At 45.1% G+C, this 15,137-nt stretch overlaps 1 protein-coding gene across 6 annotated transcripts in view; it reads right to left on the bottom strand.

Annotated features, from left to right (window-relative positions):
• WDFY4 (WDFY family member 4) overlaps positions 1–15,137 on the bottom strand; it is a 301,611-nt gene that overhangs the window by 206,944 nt on the left and 79,530 nt on the right. For all 6 annotated transcript variants that reach the window (XM_046655140.1, XM_046655145.1, XM_046655141.1 and 3 more), the window contains one exon: positions 11,422–11,515. In XM_046655140.1, the coding sequence (XP_046511096.1) occupies positions 11,422–11,515 (94 nt within the window). The remainder of the gene's footprint in view (positions 1–11,421; positions 11,516–15,137) is intronic.

Raw genomic sequence — 15,137 nt, 5'->3', positions numbered from 1 at the left:
TAAAATTTAAACTCTATTAGGATGGTTTTTTCAGGGAGATTGCTCCCAGGCAGGATTCTGTCATTCTGAAATGTTGTCATTTTGCCACTGTCACTGATGTCAGGGAGACATCTCACCACCTGGAGAAGATGGTCCTTGCGATGGACTGAATGTTTGTGTCCCTCCAAATTCAGACGTGGAAACCTCATTTCCAGTGTGACGGGATTTGGAGTGGGGGGGGCCTTTGGGAGAGGCTCCACCCTCATGAATGGGATTAGTGCCCTTGTGAAAGAGACCTCAGAGAGCTCCCCGTCCCCTTGCAGCATGTGAGGACACAGTCAGAAGAGGGCCATCGTGGAGGAAGTGAGCCCTCGCCAGACACCAAACATGCCAACATCATGATCTTGGACTTCCCAGCCTCCAGACCCGTGACAAATAAATTTCTGTTATTTGTAAGTCACCCAGTCTAGGGCATTCTGTTTTGGCAGCCCAAAGGGACAGAGACGGCGCCCTTCCCTGTCACTGTGGTATTAGCACGGCCAGCATGAGCTGGTGGAGGGACATGGGGAGCCCACTGGGGGCCAGAAACAGAAGACAGAAATGCCAAAACGAATTTGCACTAAACAACGCCATTGCTTACTTCAAAGAGCTCTTGCATGTGGAAATCTACCCCACCTCCTGCACTCCCTTCCCAGATCTTTCTGCTGATGCTCTGTGCCCCTTCCTGAATCTGACAGAGCCTGCGCCTCTGCCCTCCTCCTTCTCCGCCCTTCTCCAGACAGAGACGGAGCTTCCACCCTCTTGCCTGGAACTTTCCCTCTCCCAGAACTTGGATTGTTTAGTATCTGTAGTCTTTTAATTTGGGGTGAGACTTGGGGAGACAGTCGGCATGAAGCAAGATGCAAAAATAACATCACAATGTATTATTAATAAGAATTAGAAAGAAACATCTACAACTTCCAGTTTTTATTACCAGCACTTCACTTATTGCTTTGGGGACTTTTGGCTTTCTTTTTTTCTTGTTGTTTTTGCTTTTTTTCTTTCACCAGAGTAGGAATACTTAATATCTAAATATGCAAAAAAGAAAAAAAAAGTTCTCAAAAGGGAGAAATGCTGGTCTTGCCTAACGATGCCACAAGTTTACTCCAAAATTGCTCAATGACTCATAATGGAGGAGGGAAAAATTGATCGCCCTCATTATCACTGTAGCTCTGTCAATACCAATATTGCCTTGTTTTGAATAAAATGTGCTGTTTTTTTCAATGCTGGTTCCAGTAAAATGGGGTTTTAGTGAAAATATGAGCAGTAGCAGGAAGCCAGTCTGGTTTCTCCCCCTACAAACGGATTGATTTTCCTAACGCGTATTACTTCCAAAGCAGGAGAGGGGGTGGTGGTTCAATTAGGACTCAGTGGTAAGCACGTGGGGTCACCAGGCTGGCCGGCAGGCTGGACCCACAAGGTAAATTATCACAGAGCGATTTGCAGAGTGGCTTCAGGAGTTTTCTGCTTTCCCCACTTAATAGTCAAGATTTCACGTCCATCCTTGTCCAGCTATGGATGTTTATTCTTCTTTCTCTCTCTCTCCTCCACTTTCTCTCCCAGTTCAGATTAATATGGTCCCAGAGCCCAAGGAGGGCTGGGTCCCTGGGGCGGGTGCCTCCAAGGAGGCATGGGTTTTGGGTACATCGGTGCACATGTGTCTTCTGGATGTAGCCACATTCTCCTGACATAGATGTGAAAACCATCAGACAACCAGCATCTGCTTCCCCCAGACACTTAGAAAGGACTAGAGGCTTCTACCAACTGCTCAAATTTGTATTAGTCACTTGTTCCAATTTGGCTGAAATGTTCTTTATCTGAAGATTTTGGAAGAGAGATGGAACCATATAGGTGACCTCAGCTCTTTAGGGATGTCACAGATAAATAGGACCCACCGATGCGTTTTATTTGATAAATTACAGTTTTTACCTTTGATTACTTAGAATTAGTTCTCTCTCTATGTGGGCATGAACTTTCTTTTTGACCACAGTCCCCACTAGCCGGATACACTCATTTGTGGTACCCATATGGCCTTGTAGGCACGGGAGTCTGTGATCTTGGTTTAGGCGTAAGAGGGTCCACATCCCACCCAATCAGTAGAAGCCACGTCTAAAGGCAGGTCTTCCTTGACGCACTTGTATAGATTTGCAACGAAGACCAAGAAACAAATCTTCTGCCTCTTCTTCGAATCATGTGCGTACGATGGCCAACACTTCCCGGTAACAGAAGTCCACGATCTTATATTTATGAAATATTTGTCTCTTTCCAACTTTACTTCCCATCCTCCCTTTTGGTTCACCCTGTAGTCCAGCCCTAGTAAGAGTCCCACCTTTGCTGAGCATGCCACGCCCTTTCTGACTGATGCCGGGAGTTGGGAATGTCCTTTCCAAGCCCATCCCTTTGCTGAGCTCCTACTTATTACTCAAGATGCAATTCTCACGTCCTCTCATCTAAGAAACTCTCTGACTTTCCCAACCAGCACTGTGTCCATACTTCAGTCATTATAAATACTACACTATGACAGCTCACTTGCTGGCTCGCTTGCTCTCTCTCTTCTCACCTGCCCCGACCCCACTGCACTGTGAGCTGCTGCCTGAGACCATGATTCTTCACCCTTGTTTCCCTAGCACTTATCTCTGCGCCTCAAATGCCACAGCTGCTGGGAAGTGCAAGAACAAGGGCACAAAGGTGTTCTAGAACATGGGAGGTACACTTAACCCAGAGGGCTGAGAGGGTGGTCAGAAAAGGTAATGTGCCAACTAAGTGTTGAAGGATAATGAAGACAGAGCCAGGCCAGCAGGCAAAAGGGTCTTTCTGGGAGAGGGAACAGCATGTGCAAAGGTCAGGGGGTGACGGGGAGCATCACCTTTCAGGGAAAGGCTGGAGATCACGGGCAGTTGTCAGCCAGGCTCGATCACCCCCTGTATCCAGACCTCTCCCCTCAATGAGCCTGTGACCGGCCCAGAGATGGAGCATGAGAACATCAGCAGGGAAACCAGCTGGTAAACCCCTATCCAGCTTCCTTAGCTCTAGAATGAGAATAATGAAAACACCTACCTCACTGGTATGTTTTCTGCGGGAAGCAACAGAAACAGCATCTACAAAAGCATTTTATCTTACAGGATGCAAGTGTTTTCAGGATATTAACCACTCTTAGATGTAGTCTTCTTTTCTCACCTAATATCGATAAGGGTCCTTCTAATCGAGTGGCCAGTTTACACATCCACTGTGTGCTGTGCCATCTCAGTACCAGAGCAGGAGCACACCTACCTTGTTCTCAGGCCCAGATGCCAATGATGGGAGCTCACGTCACGGCGCAGTCACACTCTGCAGGCCCGCCTCTAAATGCTCTCCTGTACTCGCCCATTGAAACCTCAGACAAACACCGTGTGCTAGATGTGATCATTACCCCATTTTACAAACAAGAGAACTGAGTCCCAGAGATTACAGAGAACTGAGGTTACACGGTGAGTGCGGGGCAGGAGTTCAAACCAGGAGGCCCACTCCAGAGGCCACTTCATGGCTGCGATCTCTGCCTCTAAGGCCTCTGGGTGCTGGTTCTGGGTTCAGGGCTGCCCCTTACCAGCACGTCCAGCCTCCTGTAGGTCGGGGATGCAGTGGGAGCTGACAGCCCGGAGCTGAGCCAAACTGCACTGTTGATACTATGGTTTGGGTACCAGGGGCCCAGCCCATCCTGTATTAGGCCAACCCTCTCAGAACTTACAGGAAAAGCTAAGTGCTTGTGGCTCTGCCCCACACAGGAGTCACCTGAAGTTAGTAACTGGCACACGGTATTTGCCATGAACCACGCCTGAATGGGTTTGGCGATTTCCGCCATCTTGAGAGGCCAGGTGGATGTCTCAGGTGCATGCAGCCTCACTCACCAATGGCCACATTCCCAAGCCACCGACTCTCGGAGCCGGTCAGCATCACAGGAGTCATCAAGTCCAACTCTGGTCCAGGTGCTGGGTACTCTCCATAGCGAACGTAACACCTCGCTTGGAACACTCACTACCTCCCCAGTTGCCCATCCAGTTTCAGCAAGTGTGACCTTATTTTGAGCCCAGGTCTTTCACTGTTGAACCAGTCCTTGTCTGTCTCCCATTATTCTACCACCAGGCAACCAGCAAGTATTTGCCCAGCTCTCATTCTCCCAGCATCTTTTTCTCTCTGGGCTATACACTCTGAGATCTTGACTATTCCTCTCATGACCAAGGAGGTTTTTCAGTCCCCTTATCATCCTGGTTTCTCGCCTCTGAACAAGCACAGGTGTAGAGTGTTAAGGGATTGGTGGGATCATCACCTCCCTTTAGCTAGGCACTATACTTCTATAAATATATCCCAAAGTAGAATTCACCATAGAGGTGACGTCACCCGACTTGGGACTATTACTGACCTTGCATTAAACCCCCTAGGACTCTTTTACACGTGCTCTTCTGGTTTTCCCCACCCAGTGTGTCTGTGTGTGTCTGTGTGTGTACATCAAGACATGAGCACAGGCTTAATTATCTCTGCTGAATTTTGATTCAATGGATTCTGATCCACTTCTCAGGCTGGTAGGGACCTTCCATCCCCATTTTATCATCCAACAGGTAATTCCTCCTTCTGGGTTCAGAATCAAATGCCATGTACGCAGGAAAGAGGACTCAGTCTTTTGATTCATAGTGGATATTAACACACAGTTCAATATCAACTCTCTATTATTAATTTATCAACAGTGTGACGTCAGTTGGGAATATACCTAAAATGTGTTACCTCCCCTTTAATATTTCTGGAATTTGCCATGCCATGACCCAGAGTCCTAGGAATACAGACGGCCAAAGCTAGAGGAGAGAGAAAGGGTCTGATGGAGCCAGTGTCTGATGAGCAACACTGCGTGCCACATACAGGACTCAGAGCTTCACAACTGTCCTCTCCACTTCTCTTCTCACGGGGAAAATATTATCACGAGGACCCTGAGCTTGAAGAGGTTACATCAGTTTCCTAAGGTCACAGAGCTAATGAGTGGCAGAACTGGCAGCCCACCCAGGGCTTCCTCCAAAGCCCGTAATTTTAACTCTGCATCATGCATGCGTTGTAAGGAAGGGAACTTAGTGTCTCATAAGAGTCATCAACTGCTGGTCTCTAAGAGTGATTTATTTGGTAGGAACAGTTTAGCTTTGCTTCTGTTTTATTCCTCTTAGTTAAATATGTGCACTTTAGGTAGGGCAAGTTCCCTTCCCTGTAGCCACAGGCCTCACCACTCCCTATTGTATACACCTGGCTTGATTTATGCATTTCCTTTACTTCTCTGGTCCCAAGACACTGAGTCTGCAACCCTGTGATCTAGGCCAAATCTGTGTAGCTGCAGTCGAGGTGCAGAAATGGGAGTGGCCTACATAAGGCAGAAATAATGATGTTAAAGGGGCTAGGAGCAAGGTCACCTGATAATTGGGCCAGAACTCATCGTATCAACTTTAACTTCCACTTCATCATTCTGTGTCCATTGAGGCTTGCTTTCGATCCTCTTATCTCCATGTGACACTATGTCTATTTGCTCTATTTAAGACACAACCCTAAAAAGTCAACTGGATTTTGACCGGGATCTGAGATTTTTTTTCACTCAGGAACAATAGAAATATTCTGAGGATGGGGTTCAGTATGAAAGAGCGTAAGATACACAAAAATTCAACATACTTGAAGTTTCTAATGGATCATAATTTAACAAAGCAACATGCTACTTTACCAATTTCCTCATTGGAGGAAATGGCCCTCTTCTCAAACAGCCTGCCCTTACGTAATGCTATCCAGGGCTTTAATGCTGTCAATATTTTAGTTATTTGAAACCCACATGATTAGGTCAATGTGTTTGAAATATGGGCTAATTCCAGAAAATGACACCCTTTTCCAAATTAAGGCACAATGAGCTGATAGAGAAATGCGGCCCCACATCCGATCTTGCTGTACCATAAGACTGTGCAGGATGTTTCCATGGCAGCAGACTCTGGAACACACCCGACAATGACTCGAGGTGCAGACTGCCTGTAGACAATGGTCTCTCTAATGCCCAGGTCTGACCGTGTCATTGCTTTCCAATAGCCTCCCACAGCCACCACATCCTCATAGGAAGGGCAACTTGGCATAGAGGCTGGAGGTCCTGGAGCCTAGCATCAAGGACATTTGCCAACCAGCATCCATGTTAACTCTGTCACTTAATAGCTAGAAGTTTCCAGTCCTCAACTGCAAAGTGGACCTGTTGATATCCACCTTGCAGGGTCATTGCAAAGATTAAAAGATGAAATGCTTGTAGAGTATTTGGCAAGTAATAGCAGTTGCTACACCATGTGGTAAGGGCTTCTCCTGCTGCAGTATAAGTTCTGCTCGACATGCTAAGTGCTCATGCATCCTCCATTTACTCCTCACAGTAATGCCACGAGGAAGATGATCTTATTATCCCCATACGACAGCAAAGAAAGGACCAAAGAGGTTAGACAATTTCCCACGGCTCTGTGACTGTTAGGTGGCACATGATATTTAACCAAAATCTGCTTCTTCAGAGCCTGAACTTTGCCTTCATATAGTGGATGCTCATTAAACATAGTGGTGGTGATGATGGTGACGACGATGATGACAGTGGAAAGTAACTCTATAAAATCCAATCCTCTTGACATGGTATTCAAGGCCTTTCATCATGTGGCTTCCACTGAGCTTTCCAGCCCCACTTACTGCCTTTCTACCCACGTGGTCTACCCTAGCCCAGCTTCAAAGTCCCCCAATGGGCATCTTCATTTGTGCCTCTCTCTGAGTTGGGAGCTTCTCATCCCTTCTTCCACCTGATCTGGCATGGACACTTCTTTTCTTTAAAGCCCAGCTCCATTGTCCCCCTTTCTGAGACTTTCTCTCCCCTCTGTCCCAAGGCCTTGGGGACAAACCTTTGTTACAGCCATCAGAATGTCGTCTTACTATCTTCTACACTCCTCCATCAACCTGCCCTCAAACTCAGACTGTGAGCTCCTGTGACATTGGTCTCTGAACCCCCAGCGGCACCTGATAGGGGTTCAGCAATTATTCACAGCAGGAAACACATCATGTTGGCTGCTCCAACACAGGGTGAGTCCCACCTCTGCTAAACCGGATCTGTCTTCCTACCCTCTGAGCTACGGTTGTCATGCGCACAAGCAAACAGCCCCCTGTTAGGAACTGAATAAAGGCCACAGCCCTGGCGGAAGTGGAGGGCTGCTTAGGACCAGAAAGCCCTCCCGGAACTGGTCAGAGGTCTAGCCCACAGCCACGGCCCTACGGCAAGATGCTCATGGCTGCTGAGCACACTGGAAAGGCAAAATGTCTTTCTTCCCCATGAGTTGTTTCTTTGTGGGGCCGACTCAGCTCCAGGAGATCTGAGCTGGACTCCCTGTTGCCTTGTGCTTAGCACAGCAACATGCCCGGTAAAGTTCCCGCAGTCCAATTTTAATACTTGTGCTGACACGAGAGACAAAAACGCCCAGCTGGATCATCTGTTTCCAAGAGCAGTTCACAGCGTTAGCATTTTGGAGGGGGAGAAAACACCTCTTGATTGTGAACAGAACAAATTTAATGTGGTCACAATCAGAAACAAATCCGGGAACCCACAGAGGTAGTTAAGTTGTTGCTTCTAAAGTGACATCCGTACCTTGGAAAGCCAGCAATTTCTCATCCGTAAGGTAAGAAACGCATCTGAGGAATCTAAGTGGCTAAGAGTGTAGCGAATGCCGGAACCATCAGGTTCCACAAAGGGAGGTGAGAGGGAACGCACGTCCATCTTTTTAGTAACACTGCCATCTACTGAAACTTCCATCTCCTTTTTCTGCACCAAAATCTGCAGTCCTGCGGTCAGTTTCCTTTCAGCATTCTCTTGCATGGTCTCATTTGATTTGCCATCCTATTTGTTGTTATGAGGTTTCCCACCCTTCCGTTGAAAAATTAATTACTGTAATTATCCAATTTTTAATAGCTGCTGGTTTGGCATCTGCAGAAAATATTTGAGAAAATGCACCACTACATTTCATCTGCGTATTTGAGAGACAGTGAGGGACAGTTCAACATTTCCTAAATTACTTAATGTGACCTGAACAGGGAAAAAGTATCCTACCAAAGGGAATTCTCATTTGCATGCTTAGTTTGTCCAGTTACCATCCCAGGATGAGCGAAAGCTCTTCCCCATGCCCTATTGTGACAACTCATGGAGTTTATCTAACACTCAGGATCATCGGAGAGTTCCCGCACACTAGGAGATGCAAGGACAGGCCACCGCCTGCTCTGCATCACTCCATCAGTCATCACTGGGGTGGGGTTTTGCACAAGAAATCCATCAGCAACCATTTGACTGCTAAGACTACTTAAATCGCTGGTGTGGTTTTCTCATTGCAAGTACATTGCATGGTACAAAATACAGCTAAGGAAGCCAGAAATCCTTCCAATGAGGAGATTGCACCTAGAAAAATGTACAATGCTCAGACTCTGTGACCCCCCATTCTGCGAGAGCTGCAAAGACGACAGACGCATTCATCAATCGCGTCTTGACCTTGGGCCTGGGAGTGAGTTCCAGATCTCCTCTCAGCAGCCCCATGGCCCTAGGAAGTTACACAACTTTCCTGAGCCTCAAGCATCTGCAAAATGGGGAGAGTCTCACGGACTTTAATGAGCTGTTGTGACTATTGATGAAATGACATTCCTGGTGTAGAGGTAACCTTCAATGTGTGTTAGTTTCCAACATGCTCCAGACGGGCCCTGTCTTGAATACCAATGTAAAGAAAGTAAGGTTCTAGACTTAAGATAACTAAATGACTAGAAGACATTTGATTTAGGAGTCAAATATTTTTATCCATCAGTTGGGTGCTTAAGGCAGTCTGGTGGCTGGTCTTTAAAGATGGCCCCCAACAATTCGTCTCTCTTGTACACTCATGCACCCCTCACATCAGTAGGGGAGGCATATGTCCCTTCCCATTGAGTCTAAGCTGAACCTGTGACTCACTTTGACCAATCAAATGCTGTGGAAGCAATGCTGGCTTATTCTAGGCCTAAGCACTTGGAAGGCCTGGCAGCTTCTGCTTTAGTGCCTTTGGGACCCCTGAGCTGCCATCTGGCCTATTGGAGAATCCACTTGGGGGGACACAGGTACAGGCCAGATGAAGACAGCTACATGGAAGAGAACCCAGGATCCTACCAATAGATCGAACCAAGGCCCTGGGCATCTGACCCACTTGAGCCCCTTGCCATTTGAGCCAGCTCATGAGGTGCCCTCTCTGTGAGTAAAGAAGCCATCTGGGATGGTCCAGCGAGGCCAGCACCATGTGGAGCAGAGACCAGCTGTGCCTGCTGTGCCTGCCTGGATTCCTGACCCACGGACCCGTGAGGAAGAGTGACACACTTGTTGTTAACTTGGCAGCAGTCTGTTACACGGCAATGGATGACTAAGGGAGCCGTCAAACCCATTTCATCCCGGTCTACTGCTCTTCCAGAAATGTGGAAAAACGCAAAGCGCATTCCATTTCACTGTTAGATATATCCTCATTCATTGGATTCTTAATCACTTTATCATCACTTTCCAGCAGAGGAACAGGAACCGGAACAAGGATTCCAGCTCCAAAGGGCCATGTAGACACGGAACCGGGTTAGTTGGTTTTTTCCTGCTGCACAGAATACTGCAGAATGTCCTTGATGAAAACGCTTCCCTTCTGGACACATCACAGCTTTCGCTCCTCCTCTCCACGTCTCTCACTGATCTCAGAGGACTTGCAATGTTTTTACTAGGTCATTGTCATTTTCAAGCTGTGATTAATAACGCCAACTGGTTGTTATGTCTTCCTAAAACATATTGCCTCCTTGCTTTACTCCCAAACAAAGCAAGCTAGACTTGTGTGCCCCCCGCCCCGTTCCTTCTATAGAAGCCACTGCTGTGCAGGGCAAGACCAGGAGGGCTGCCATCACATAGGATCAAATTTAACACCAGGTCCACCAACTGGGAATCTTTAAATGCCATTTAAATTACCTGAGACTCCGTTTCCCCAGTGGTTAAAATGGAGATGATACTACTCCTGATAAACTGCTATGAGGATTAAACAAGCAGGGCTCAGCATCAGGCCTGGTACATAGCAGCTGCTCAAGTCAATTAATTCCCCTTCATCTGCTGCTAATTCATCTGAAGAGTACATTTTCCAGGTCTTCCTTGACTCTTCCGGTTTCTTCCTCAGAACTTCTAAAGCACTCACTCTTCAAACTGAGAGTCCTTACTCAGAACGTGCCTCGTCCTGTTACTCAACGCTTTCACCCACCCAAGTTTGCCTCCCTACAGTGGAGCCATTCATTCCGCCAGGGCAGGAGTCACCCGTGGCTCCTCCCTCTTTCCATTGCCTGTACCCCGTTTACCTCGGGGTCCTGAGATTCTCTCTCTGAGTAGGTCTCCTTTATTTTCACACTTTCTCACAGATACCACCTTCATCGAGCTACCACCATGTGTCACCTAGACTGTGGACATGGCTTCCTAACCACTGTCCCCTTCCTTCTGCACAGCCTCATTCCCAGGCCATCCTCCACGCCACAGCCAGAGATATCTGTGGTACACAAACCTGACAGTGCCACCCTCCACTCTCGCTTGAGTGCATCCCTCATTGCATCCCTCCTCTGCCTGCCCCCTCGCCCACCTCCTGCTCTTCCCCTTGGCTCCCACCCCAGCTGCACAGTGGGCTCCTTCTTGCCTGGTTAATAGCTACTCATCCTTCAGGGCTCTGCTTAAATGTCACCATCTAAGAGATGGCTTCTCTGACCTCCCCTCCCTCATCTAAATTAGATTTAATTAGGTCTGTCCCCCACCTCCATTCTCATTATTCTCTCTCAGAATCCTGTTTTATCCCCTTAATATCGCTTGTCACAATTCGTAATTGTATATTCATTTGTGAGCTTCTTTATTTAGTCTGTCTGCACTGTCACCCCCTCCGAGTCCCCAGTGTAGATGCAGGCTCCATGGACAGCGTCCATCATGTTAGCCCTGCATGTCCTGCTCGGAGCACTGAGCCAGGACCACACCCAGCACCCATGAGATGGATGAATAAATGGGGAGCACTCCCACCAATGCCCAGCACCGTGCTCAGCACCTGGGGCTTGCCTCATGAAGGTTGTTAAATCATTTCAGTTGGTTTTTGTTTGGCTGTTGTTTTTAGAAGGTCACTTCGCCAACAGAAGGGACCCGTTTTGAATGGCCTTGGAAAGGTGGGCAGAACTCGGGCAAGGGTCTCAGACACACCAACCCTTCCTTGCAGGAGGTACTTTGAGATGCTGGCTCTGCTAATGCAGGGTACGGAGGGCAAAGGAAAAAGGAGTCCCCAGCCAGAAGGAGCTTAAATGTCAATCATGTGAAAAAGACAAACACATGCATTCATCAACAGGTACCTGGGGGTGATCTTCATGGTACAAGCAAGGCAACAGCCTCACCATGATGCACAGGACCCCGGGGTGCATGATCACAGCGTCACCTTCATCCGTCCTGCAGAGAGAGAGGAAGCAGGAAATCAGACTTGAGGCTTCTAATCTCTTCTGTTTTTCACAGAACTTTCTGGATCTTTGTAAGACAGGCCATGAAATACATCCTCAGTCTACCACTTGTGCAGCTCAGAATCGTCTACCACTTATTTTCTTTTTGACCTTGAACGAATTAATCTGAGCCTAATTTTCCCCAAGTGTACAATGGAACTAATGATACCATACTTTCCTCATAGAGACATAGACCAATGTTTTTGTGCCTGACACACAATTGGTGCTTAGTGGAAGTTAGTTCTCTGGTCCTCTCCCCTTATCTCCAGATATGTGGGAGATAGACAAGCTCTCATGTTATATTAAATACATACACACAAGGGCTTCTGGATCCCTTCAAAATGGTATAAGCACAATCTAATCTGTCCCACCCATCGAATGTGACTAAGACAGAGCTGGAATGCATGAGCAGCTCTCTGGGACTCTGAAAAGCAAATGGTGGCAGAAATAGAAATCAAACCCAAAGCATCATACAACTGGCAATGAGTTTCCTGGGGCTTCCCCCCCAGCATCCCCTGATATGGGCTCACAGGGAGCCTAAAACTCAGATTTGTGTATCAGGTGTGCACAGGACAGAGCTCCCTGAGACGGCCTCTGTTTCTGGTCTGAGGAGCAGGAAAGGAGGCCCCTACAGGTCACAGAGCATGGGAGAGACCCTCTGGGATTTTCTTTCTTGGGTTTCTCCATTCTTTCTCACCCCAGCCTCCAGGCAACCCCACAGCAGCAGCAACAGCCAGGCAGGTGTCTAAAACTCATAGAGAGGAGAGCCCTTCTCTTTGACCAGGGGAACTGTGGTCCCAAGAGTGTAGGCGGAATCTGCATTGATTTTGTCTCTCTTTCCTCTACCTGCTTGGCCCCAGAGAAAGGTGCAGTTGTGGGATGTACATGGCAGAGCAGGGAAATGAAAGCTATGACTTTCTAGAGAGCGCAGAAGGACGGGACCCCTGAGAGCCAGCAAGTGTTGGGGAGATGATGAAGAGGAGGAGGATTAAGAAAGTGAGACCATTAGGTTAAGTATCAACCTCTGGGCTCCATTCTGAGCTGCACATGTGTGGATCTGATCCTAAACCACATTACAAAAGCTTTGAGACTGAACTCAGGGGTAGACCACCACCCAAGACTGGCTACTGCACAGGGCAAGAGAGGAGTAGATCAAAACACCATGCAAAGTCTTTCAAAACCGAAGTGATACAGAAGGTGGCTAAGAACTCGCAACCTGAACCTAGCTGGGTTGATTGTCTGCTAAAACAAAATCAACATTCTCCAGAAGGTGTCAATAAGAGTCAGAGTTCATAACATTCAAAATGTCCAGAATACACTCTGAAATTACTCAACATAGGATGAATCAGGGAAATCTCAATATCTCACATGGAAGAAGATAATCAACAGATGCCAAGGTTGCAATGATACAGATGTTGGAATTATCAGACAAAAACTTGAAAGCAGCTATTATTAACCAAACTCCAAGAAATAAGGGTGAATAGTTTTGAAATGAATAAAAACCTGGAAAATCTTCAAAAAGAAATGGCGGCAATAAAAAAGAATCAAACAGAAATTTAGGAACTGAAAAATACAATCACTGAAATTTTAAAATCTTACTGAAGGGGAACAATAGAAGAATAAGATGAGAGGAAAAAGAGTTCATGAGTTTGAAGACAGATCAATAGAAATTGCCCAAGCTGAACAACGAAAAAGAAAAAGATTTTTTAAAATGAAGAAAGTCTCAAGGTCATGTGTCACAATACCAAAGGATCTAACATTCCTACCATTGGAGTTCTAGAAAGAGTGTGGTGTAAAAAAAAATAATGTTCATAAAGTTTTTAGTGATTATTTCTTCAAATTTGGTGAAATACATAACCTTAAAGATTCAAGAAGTTTGACAGAACTCAAACAAAATCAAAAAGAAATCCATGCTCAGGCACATCATAATCAACTGTTTTACCCTAAAGACAATGAAAAATTCTTGAAAGCAGCCAGAGAAAAGCAATATATCACACACAGGGAAGCAACAATTTGAACGACTATGGATTTTCTCCTAAGACATCAAAAGGCAAGGGAACAACATTCTTAAAATGCTGAAAAGAAATGCACAGAATTCCATATCCAGCAAAAATATCCTTCAGATATTTTTCAGCAAAAATATATTCTCTGACAAAGAGAAACAAAGAGAATTCCCTGCCATCAGACTTGCTCTGAAAATAATACTGAAAGAAGTTCTTTGGTTGGGAGGAAAATAATAACAGAAGAAAACTTGGTATTTCAGGAATTAATAAAGAACAAAAGAAATGGTAAATATTTGGATGAATATATTAGACTATTTTTTTCCCTTGTAAGTTCTTAAAATATGCATGGTGGTCAAAAGCAAAATTGTATTAGATGTAATATGTATGACAACTACAACCAAATTTCATAAGGAAAAACTGACAGAAGCGAAAGGACGAGTGGGCAAATCCACAATTATAGTTGGAGATTTTGACACTCTTCTCTCAGTAATTGATAGAAAAAGTAGGCAGAAAGTCATCAAAGATAGAGAACTGAACAACGACTGATGTCACAGACATTGATAGAGCACTTCACCCAGCAACGAATGGCCAGTACACATGCTTTTCGTGTCCCCAGGAAACATTTGTCAAAATAGGCTGTATTCTGGGTCAGAAAACAAACCTGAAAACATTTCAAACAAGTAAAACTATACAAAGTATTTTCTTTAATCATAACGGAATTAAATTAAAAGTGAATGATAGATAACTGAAAAATCTCCAAATACTTAGGAATTAGACAATATTTCTTTTTTACTGTGGTAAAATACACATAAAACTTACTATCTTAACCATTTTAAGTGTAGGATGCAGTGGTATTAAGTACACTCACATTGAAAACAATATATTTCTAAATAGCCTATGAGTCACAGAGAAAGTTTCAAGAAAAATTAAAAAATATTTTAAATTTAAATTAAAAGTACATATATCATAAAAAAATTTATGAGATGCTGCTAAAGCAGTACTTAGAGGAAAATTTATAGGAGTAAACGCTTACATTACAAAGGAAGAAAGGTCTCCAATTAAAAATCTAATCTTCCACCTTAAGATATTATTTTTAAAAAGAGAAAAATAAACCCAAAGCAAGCAGAAAAAAGAAAATAAAGTCAGCACAAATCAAGGAACTTATAAACTGAAAAACAACAGAGAAAATGAATGAAGTAAAAATCCAGTTCTTTGAAAACTTTTAAAATTGAAAAACCACTGGGTAACCTAACCAAAAAGGAGAAAGACACAAATTATCAATATCGGGAATGAAAGAGACAATATCATCACATACCCCACAGACATTAAAAGGATAATAAGAAAATACTACAAATAACTCTGTGCACATAAATTTGACAACTTAGATGACATGGGCCAATACCTTCAAAGCCACAAACTACCAAAAGGCAAGCAACAGGAAATAAATAACCAGAACAGTTTATAGCTATTTCAAAAACTGAATATATAGTTAAAAACCTTCCCACAAAGAAAACTCAGGGCTCAGATATTTCCACTGGTGAATTCTACCATACATTTAGAAGATAAATTACA

Source organism: Equus quagga, chromosome 2 (assembly GCF_021613505.1).
Source record: "Equus quagga isolate Etosha38 chromosome 2, UCLA_HA_Equagga_1.0, whole genome shotgun sequence".
Lineage (NCBI taxonomy): Eukaryota > Metazoa > Chordata > Mammalia > Perissodactyla > Equidae > Equus > Equus quagga.
Note: the sequence above shows the minus strand (reverse complement) of the source record. Positions and strands in the feature narration are given on the sequence as shown.